Source organism: Pediculus humanus, genomic scaffold (genome assembly GCF_000006295.1).
Source record: "Pediculus humanus corporis 1103172107551 genomic scaffold, whole genome shotgun sequence".
NCBI classification, from domain to species: Eukaryota; Metazoa; Arthropoda; class Insecta; order Psocodea; family Pediculidae; genus Pediculus; species Pediculus humanus.
In genome coordinates, this window is record NW_002987166.1 from 347,821 (window position 1) to 358,260 (window position 10,440).

Consider the following 10,440-nt stretch of genomic DNA (forward strand, 5'->3'; position numbering starts at 1 on the left):
GGCGGATTATCTTTTTTTATGTGTCCGTATTAACGCATTCCTAACGTTTAAATAATTACTTGGGGTTGTTTTAAAAACAAAATTGTCGTGGCACTAAAGGATTAAAAAAAGACCCGAAAAATATTTATACAAATAATACAATTTCAACAATTTATATATTTTTTTTTTTGATATTTAAATCAAACAAAAAAAAAAAGAAAGTTCTTCACTAAAGCAAACAACACGATTAAATAATAATAATAATATTAATAATATTAATAAACAAAAAAAAAAAAAGTTCGAGATCATCTACCTGTAAAGTCTAGTGACACGTTCACATTTAACATCATCACAAGGTAACAACAATAACTTCTTCTTTTTTAAATTTTCTTCTACCATCGATGAAGTTATTTGATTTTTTCTTTTGTCAAACCGTCCTCATGGTCGGACTAAATCTAAACAAAGGTACCGCATCAGATGATTGCCACGATGAATTCACTTGAGGATGCATCAAACCCAATAGTAAAGGTTGTGGAATGTACGGAGGGTGGACTAGAGGTGGACCGTAACACGTCGGATGAGATCCCAAATAAGAAGGAACTTGCGAACTTGCCGGTACTAACGTTGCTTCTTCTGGTTCCGGCGATCCTCCTGTTAAAATTAAAAAAAAAAAATTAAAATGGGGAGACCGTTTGCGGTTTTTTTCTACCCTACCCCCAAACCTTTCATCGTCGGTTAATTCAATCACGTTTACAAAGCGTGACCTTTTATTTGTATAAAAACTAAAACAAATTTGATTAGCGTAACGTAAAGAGAGACACTTGACAAATTTTTTAAGTAAACACACAACTTTATGTACAAACATTCGTGTGACTGCCATTTTCAATATTACCAAAATTAAAAAAAAAAAAATCTTATTTAAAAAGTTAACCGATGTCATTTTTTTCCCTCCGCCCCGCCGTCACGTTACCCTTTTTACGGTCCTGATATACACCGACGTTATTGGAGATTATAAGTCAAGTACATAATTAATTAGAAATTCCTCCCAGTACGTCTATGTCGTCGTCATAGTCGTCATCATCGTAGCCTGCATATGGTCAAAACATGCGAAGGGAAAACGTATTTAATATAGAAGCAAACACACAAGCACACACGCGCGCCCGTGGTATGTTAAAAGCAATTATGGGGTGTCTCGCGTGACGGTTTTCCCGTTATTAAGCTTTCATTATAATTATTCACGTGGGTAGTAGTAGTAGTATTAGTATTAGTATTAGTAGTAGTAGCAGGAGCCGATGTATATAAATATCGATTTAATTTTTTTTAACTACTAACCGTTAGACGAAGGTCTATCGTCGGAAATGAGACTTTCGATCGTGAACGGCCTTTTTGTTCTGTGTTCTTTTTTATCGTTGTCATTCGCGAGTATGACCGTTTGCGACGTGAACGTGATTGGACTCTTGCACTGAGACCGGGACGGTTGAGGTGGTGGCTCTGATGTCGTCTGCTGAGGAGGAGCAAACATAAACCTGTTTAAGTTAGCAAGCGTCGACAGTTCATTTTCCAGTCTATCCTTATCCGATTTCATTAATTTAAACCTGAAATTAATAATAAAACGTTTTACGTGAGTGACGACGACCGAGTTGAAATTTTTAATCGTTTTTAACGACAAACATTTTTTTACATAAAAAATTTAAAAAATTTTTTTAACGAACGCGGCGCAAACGAAAAAAACGCGTCGTAAATTTAATAAATTTAATTAAAAATCATTATTATTATTATTATTTATTTCTTTTCTTATTAACCGAGTTGTTTTCTTTCTTATTTATTTATTTATTTTTCTTATCTAAACTAACCACCAAAAATGCTTCTGGCGTTCTATTAAATCTGATAATAATTTTTTCTTGTGTCTACTGCTTCTTAACCTAAAGCATAATATCAGGCTCGACCGCATATATATATATATGCGATCACGTACGCATATGCATATGCGCATACATAAAATTTTTTTTCTTTTTTTTTTTTTTCTCTCCAATTTTTCCACCGATTAATCAATAGTTTAATTGAATTAGTAATTACAGGGTTTGTTATTTATTGTGTTAGATATCATTCGTGAAAATTGATAAAAAGCTGTCACGATGATAATAATAATAAAGATGATAATAATAATGGTATTATCATTAGCGTGAATATTAAAATGACCGCTTTGGAATTTTTCCTTTTTTTTTTTTTAATTGCCGAATAATAAAATTCTTTCTTTCTTTCGTTCGTTTGTTTGTTTGTTTGCTACGGTTCATTTTGTAAATTAAAAACGCAGATTTACATACGTCACATAATTACGCAATGCGTAATTATTTCGATAACGTTTATTAATAATAATAATAATAATAATTTTTTTTATGGTATGGAAAAAATCAATTTTTTTTTTTTAACGCGTTTCGCAAATCGATTAATAATTATTATTATTATTAATTTTTTAAACAATTTAAAAAATAATCCGCATTGGTTTTTATTACGTATGAACAGTATTTATACATAATACATCGTTTTAATAAATAAATAAATAAATTTTTCTTCTCTTTTCTCTTTCGAAAAAATGTTGATAAAAATAATAAACGGATAAAATACGTAGAAAAAATGGCGCGTTTAAAAAAAACTTGCGAAATGCAATATTAAAATCCTTGCGTTTTTTTTTTCTTTTTTTTTTTATTTAACACTTTGAGAATTTAAAATTTTTTTTTTATATTAATTAAAACGCCGTAAAAACGCATCATTTTTTTATTTATTATTATACGCCGCGTTTTTTTTTTCACTATCTCATCTTTATATTATGCGTAAAAAATTAATAAAAAGGGTGGTAAAACGTTAAAAATCATAAATTTCATCGGTTTTACTATAGTAAATTTATCTTCTGCATTTCTCTCTCTCTATCTATCTATCTTTCTCTCTCACATACATTATTTTCACACGTTTTTACTTTTAACAAATTTTTTATTAAAAAAAAAATCATTTCAATAATTAGTTCAAACCGACTTACTATTCAAAATAATCATAATTATTGTAAATTTCTCTCTCGTTTGTACTCAAACACAAATAAATAAATACTCGTTTGTTTGTTTGTTTGTTGATTTATATATAATAAACTTTTTTGGGCACAAACGTTCGCATCCAAAAGTTTAAAACAAATTCTTAAAATTTTATTATTATTATTTTTTTTTCAATAAGATTTTTTTGTTGTAAACGCATGAATAAAAGACAATCGTTTACATGTATTCAACAAATATTTATTAATAATTATATATTTATTAATTTATTAATAAGACACAAACGATTAAATAAAAAAAAAATTTGTTTAAGTAATTATTATAAATAAAAATGGCGGCGTCGTTCGCATTTATTTGCTTGGAAAAAATTATTTACGGAATTTTTACAAATCCCTCAATTATGTTATTAATATAAAAATTATTTATTTATTTTTTTTCGTTATTAATATTAAAATAAATAAACGTTCGAATTATTAATAAATCAATAAACGATCGATTGAAATTTAAAAAAAATTTGGAGAAAAACGCGTGAAAAAATTCTTGTTCAAATCATGTATTTGCGTTTTATTATTTAATTCGAATGATTAATAGTAATTAATGATAACAATAATAATAATAATATAGGTATTTACCTTTTTCTTCTTCTAAGCAAACTTCCATTTTCAAACATGTCTAAAGCGTTTGGATGTAATGCCCAGTAGGCTCCTTTACCCGGCCTGTCCGGCCGACGGGGAATTTTAACAAAACAGTCATTAAATGATAAATTATGCCTTAATGAATTTTGCCACCTTTGAGTGTTCCGACGGTAATATGGAAACCTTTCAGTTATAAACCGGTATATGTCCGATAAGGGTAGCATTTTTTCAGGGGAGCTCCAAATTGCCATAGCCGTTAATGATATATAAGAATATGGAGGCTTTTGATCGCCGTATGATTCTCGACTAGGACGCGGCATCACCCACCGTTAATTATTACTATTTTTTTTTTTTTTTTAATTTTTTAACTACTACTACTATTTTTTTTTTAATTATTTTTACCGTTCGATAAGTTCACATATCAAACGTAATTAATATAATAATAATAATAATTAATTAATTTTTGCATGTGTGTTTTCACCCCGTTTTTAGTTTTCGACCCCCCGATATTATAAATAAAAATATTAACTAAACGCACTTAAAACTTAAATTTTTATCATAATATCACTAGCGTACAATACTCGTACTCGCACATTAATCAATTCCGAAGATTATTTATTATTTTTACAAGAAAAACAAACAAACAAACAAACAACACTTCGTTTGTTACGCCACTTAATGTTTCATACTGAAAAGTCCTTGAGTAACTGAATTCATAATACGTGATGGCTTTTCCAACGTTTGATTTCGATTCGAAGTTTCTGATTGGTCGAAACACATCGCCGATTTCATGATGAATTTTTATTCAAGTCGTAAAAAAAATATATGCACCTACTTTTAACTTATGATAAATTAAAACCATTTTAAAAATTTATTTTTTAAAAATATACTTTTAAAAAGACCTTTTAAAATATTAAAAATTTATAAACAATTAAGGTTTTCTTATAAAACACGTTTGATTACCGGCACATTATTTTTTGTTTTTTCGTTTTTTATATTCTAAGTATTTATATTAACTTATGTTTAACTTATAGTGAGTGAAAATTTTTAATTAATTTATTATTTTGTTTTACCAATAAAAATGAGTTTGTTTATTTGAATAAATAAAATGGCGGAGTTTAAACGAAAATTATTATTATTTTTATTTTTGTAACTCCTTGCGGTCAAATATTTTTTAGTTTTAAATTTTAAATTTATAATAATTTGAGTGTAACAAATTTTTGAAAAAAAAAATTTTATTTAAAATAACCATAGATTAAAAAAAATAAAAAGTAAACAAAAAAAAAAAATTTTAATTCCTCAAAATAATTTTGAAAGTACGAGAGAAAAATGGGAAATAACCCCCCGAAAAATTCAAATAATTGCTCCGTACTTCGCATAGGAAACTCAAATCGAAATTAAACCCAAAACAATTTTTTATTCGAAAATCCTGAAAGAAAAAAAAAGTCATAGAATAAATAAATTATTATTAAAGAACAGGTGTTTTAAAAATTTGGTGAAAACATTTGTCGTCGAGTCAAAAAAAAAGAAAAAAAAGTTTTATTATTATTATTATTATTATTTTTTCGCCAACGGTGTTTTTCGTGTAAAAAAAAAAAAAAATATGGGGGGAGGAAAAAAGGGAAAAAAAACAAATTATAATTATTTGAAGTTATACAAAACCGTTATTACATTCGATAACCTTTGGGTAAAATCTTATTACCAATAATCGATAATAATAATAAAAAAAAAAAAAATTTCTTGATAATTTGTTAAAACGCCATGAAATTTTCAAACCAACGTGCTTAATAATGATAATAATAGTAACAAAAAAAAATTTTTTTTTTTTCATGTCAGCGAACCGTAACGAAATTTACAAGCGTTGAAAAATTATATTAAAATTATCATTAAATTCTTTTTTTTTTTTTTTTTGGTTGCAAATCAAAAACGTTTTTTTTTTTTAATTTAAATCAGAGCCCGGTTTTTTTTTAACGGTCAAAATTCATTTCGTTTAATTATTTTCGTTGTGACGCGTTCGATTTGCGCGTTCAGAAATCTCACAAAATAAAAAAAAATCAAACGAGAAAATTAAGAAGAATTAATTTCTCATTTGATTATCAATGCGCATAAAAGTTAATTTAAAATTTATTTTAAAAAATTTAAAAATTAAAAATCAACCTAAGAAGAATGATTGCGCGTAATTAAAAAAAATTAATAAATATGGTTTTTTTATATTGAGCGGTAACATCAATAAACTTACTAATGTTCTATCAGCGGTATCTGTAAAAAAAAAAAAACAACAATAAATTTCAAAAAACCAATCCATTTACGAAAAATTTATGTTTTTCAAGTTTTTGTTTTTCTTCCCCCCACCCTCCTTCCCTCCCCCTCCCAAAAAAAAGGTTACGTTATTAATATTATGTATATATATATATATATATATATACGTAAATATTAAATATCCGATTTATATATATATATATTACAAATAAAAATTGAAAAACATTTTTCACTTTGTATAAAATTTACCGCAACTAATTTACACTCCTACTTTTTTTTAACCTTCTTCTTCTTCTTCTTCATCTTGTTCTTCATCTTCTTTTTTCTCACCTTTTTATACCTTTTTAATAAGTTTAAAAAATGAATAACAACCCACACAAAAAACAAATATGTCTTCTTTTTTTGTTTTGACGTACTTAATAACCGAACTTATTTAAAATGAAAAACAAGTTATGTAATATAGTAATAGAAGTGGTAGTAGTGGTGGTGGTGGTGGTGGTAGTAGTAATAATAATATTAATTTTTACGTTTAAATAATTTTTTTTTTTTTTTTAAATTGATAAAAATAAAAAACTTATTGACCTACATTAGTAAATATTGTTTGTTGTGTTTTCGTCTGCTAAACTATCGTAAATATCCGGTTGTTTAATTATAGTTTTGAAACAAACCTTTGCTCTCATACCTTAATTTAATACAAAAAGAAGAAGAAAAATTTTTAACTTCAGGTATTGGATAAAAAAAAAAAAATTTTTTTTTAAATTTTGGAAGATTTTTATAAGATTTGAGGCGTAAATTACCTCCCTCCTCTTCCCCTTTCCCTCCTTTTCTTCCTTTACTGCCATTTTTTTTTAAAAACGTTTTTACTAATTACTATGAATATTTAAAAATTTTTTTTTGATTTTCTTTGAGATTTCCAGAAAAATAAAAAAAACTTGGAAAAACCAAACAACAATTAATCACAGAAATTTTTTTTTTAAAAAAAAGGTTTCTTTTTTTTACACCAGAAAAAAGGTGTTTAATGTTGTCCCCTCTTCCCCTTTTTTTTCGGTTAAAGTAAAAAAAATTAATAATAATAATAATAATGATGATGATGATGATGAAAAAACGATGGTTAAAATAAAAAAAAAATAAAAATTTGTAATGTGATTATTTTTAAGGCAACAAGTTGTTTGTCTGCTCCGCCTCTTCATCACCTTTTGATGATTTTAAAAGAGTTGCGATCAGGTATACCAGGTACCAGCAGGTACCATCAACAATTTTCTTTAGACACAACCCATTTAAACTAAAATAGAGAGAGAGAGAGAGAGAAAATCATCAAAATGAAATAATTAAAACACTTAACAAACGTATAATAACATTTTTTTTTTTTTTAAAAGTATTATTCATTTTATTTATTAATGTATCGTCGGTTTTTTTTTTATTTAATGTGAAGAACATGCCAGAATTTGACAGTTGTTAATAACTAAAATAATTAATAAATAAATTATTTACTTTAATTTTTCCAATCCTATTTTTTTTCACGGTTTCTAATTTTTTTTATTTTTTTTTTCGGGGGGGTATGAAAATCTATGTTTTGTTTTGTTTTTTTTTTTTTCTACGACCGTTTGATAATTTTTAAATTTAATTTATTAATTTTATTTTTTAATTAAAAACGACTCGTTTGTGTTTTACTTAAAATAAAAAAAATAAAAAAATTTTTTTTTGGAAAACTTTTCGATTTTAATAAACAAACCGTCGCGGAAAATTTCCACCCAAGTTTGTTATTGTACCGAAGCGACATCTTAAAAAAAAATAATAAAACTAATAATTTTCAAATAGTTAAAAAATTTAACTGTAGATGGCGTTGTGTAAAATCCATTTTGAAAATTTTTAACGAAATTAACAAAAAAAAACCGTTTTGTTCGTTAATTTTTTTAATTATAAATATTAACCCTTAAAATAAATTATCTTTAACACGCAACAACAACAACAACAACTTTTCACATCCTTCCTTTATTTAAATTAAAAATTATTATTAATTTTTTTTTTAATAACTTTATTAAAACTTTTCAAATTCAATGAACCGATTGGGAAAATGAAAAAAAAAAAAAATGGCGGCAACACATTAATTTTATTAATAGAATTCATTAACCTTTTTTTTTTTTTTAATAAACTTAATGGATTCGTGTAAATTATTTATAAAAAAATTCAACAGAGCGATAAGAAATAAGAAAATTTTTTTTTTTATTCGATGGAAAATTATTAGGGGGAAAAAAATCGAGAAAATAAAATGTCGGACATATTTACGGCAATAAGTTTTCTATTGACGGTATCGAAAATCATCGGTTTAGGATCATTTTACGTGGATAAAAAAAAAAAAAAATTACACACGTCCGTCGTTGGATTATTATATTCGTGTTTAATGTTATTTTGTTTTACCGGAAACGCGGGATTTTTAACGTACACAAAACTTTTATACAAAGATAAAAGAATCGATTCTTACGTCGGTCTCGCATCCGATGTCATTTTATTAACTTGTGGAATCGTCGTCACGTTTACTTGTATACTTTTCTCTATGATTCAAAGGAAAAAAACAATGAAAGTCATAGAGGAATTTTATAAAATTCATTGGGAAATGAAAAAATTAAAACAAGATGTTAATTATTTGAAATTGAAAAAAAAAATTCTATGTCACGTGTTATTATTATTATTTATATTATTATTAATATTTTTCCTCATGATTTTCTACGTTGAAAATTTAAAAAGTTTTTTATATTTTTCATACATGTACGCGTGGTTCGTACCTAACATTTATAATTTTTTAACCGGTTATCAATTCGTTTCCGGTGCTGAATTATTAAAAATACATTTTAAAGCATTGAATAAATCATTGGAAAAATTCGACGATGACGACAAAGACAAAGAAGACGATGAATTCGCAAATAATAATAATAATAAACGACCGGAAATGAATTTTTATTTCGATTCGTTTCCGAGTCCGTCGCTTGGAAAAAATTTTACAAACGTTAATTATTTAGCTTGGGAATTTCGTACTGCGAATAAATTTCATTTAATTAAAAATAAAAAATTATGGAAACATCAACGGAAAATATGGCCTGGAGAAAAAGAATTTCATGACGTCGTCAACGATTTGAATAAAATAAAACGTATAAGAAAAATTCATGGAAATTTATGCGGGATAAAAGAACATTTAAATTCGTCTTTTTCCCTCCAGGTTTTATCCAGCGTTGCACAATCATTTATTTTTATCACTGTTAATTTATATTTAATATTTACGACTTTAAGTTCGGAAGATTCTTCCGTTTCCCTTTTTAAAATATCATATCCGGTTTTGTGGTTCGTCATTCACTCACTGGAATTAATTATCATCGTATTGACTTGTACGAATACGAGTAAAGCCGTAAGTTCGAAATATTTTCTTTTTTTTTTTTCAAAAAAAAAAAAAAAAACTTTTCGTAAAATTTTCAAATTATGGAATGATGATAATGATGATAATAATAATAATAATGATTTTTGTTTTGTTTTTTTTTTTCCAGGGGAATTACACGGCCGTTTTGGTACATAAACTTTTAGCAAAAGAATGTAAATTAGAATTAAAAAATCAAGTGAGTTTTTATTTGAAATTTCTGGAATTTTTCTGGAATTTTCCCTGGAATGTTTTTTGATTTATATTTGTTTTCGCGCCATTAATTAGAGTTTAAAAATTGAATTTTTTTCTTTTCCAGTTGAAATTATTTTCTATACAACTTCTTCATAGAAAAATATGTTTTACGGCTGCTGGATTTTTTAATCTCGATATGGCACTTCTCCAAGGGGTAAAATTAACGTGTCCATATAATAATAATAATAATGATAATAATAATAATCGAAATTTTTCATTCGTTTCAGGTTATCGGAGCTGCGACGACTTATTTAGTCATATTAATACAATTTCACAACACTTACGAAGTGCGAAAAAATTAATTTAAAAAAAAAAAACGCGCGAAAGGGTAACAAAAAAACGCGCGAAAGGGGGGGAAAAAAACATGTCGTTCGGATTTAATTTAATAAAATTTTTTTTTTAATATTTACAAAACGGAATCAATTGTACAACAACAGCAATAATAATAATATTGATAATATATACAAGTTTTTAAATAGGTTACAAAATGGCCGTTTTTAGATTAATAATAATAATAATATTAATATTAATAATTAATCTAAAGCTACAAATTTTCGTTATGCATTGATTTGAGGTCGACGTTTGTTTGTTTGTTTGTTTTTTTATTATCGACGTTCGTTCGTTCACGTTCGTAAACGTCACGATGACGACGAACGTTTTTTTTATTTTTTTTTATTTACAAAATAAATCATCAATATTAAAAGGGATGAATGAATAAATTGTTTTTGTGAGAAAAAAAAAACTGACTAGACGAGAGATATTGCGTAAAATAATAATGATAATGATAATAATAATCGAGTCGAAAAATTAATAAATTAAATTTTCAACATTTTTGGGCTCTTCTTTTGTTTGGATTTCCACCGGG

The 10,440-nt window shown here is 26.2% G+C and overlaps 2 protein-coding genes across 2 annotated transcripts; one reads left to right on the forward strand and one right to left on the reverse strand.

Moving 5' to 3' along the window:
* Positions 1-406: 406 nt before the first annotated feature.
* Positions 407-3,975, reverse strand: Phum_PHUM202880 (Fork head domain-containing protein FD5, putative; the record flags this gene model as incomplete). The annotated part of the gene is made up of 3 exons (XM_002425428.1): positions 407-630; positions 1,312-1,574; positions 3,653-3,975. 3 exons carry the CDS (start codon positions 3,973-3,975, stop codon positions 407-409), a joined length of 810 nt encoding a protein of 269 aa, XP_002425473.1.
* A 4,208-nt stretch (positions 3,976-8,183) lies between these two features.
* Positions 8,184-9,877, forward strand: Phum_PHUM202890 (Gustatory receptor PhGr1; the record flags this gene model as incomplete). Its single annotated transcript, XM_002425429.1, has 4 exons — positions 8,184-9,314; positions 9,451-9,519; positions 9,640-9,729; positions 9,803-9,877. 4 exons carry the CDS (start codon positions 8,184-8,186, stop codon positions 9,875-9,877), a joined length of 1,365 nt encoding a protein of 454 aa, XP_002425474.1.
* Positions 9,878-10,440: the final 563 nt, after the last annotated feature.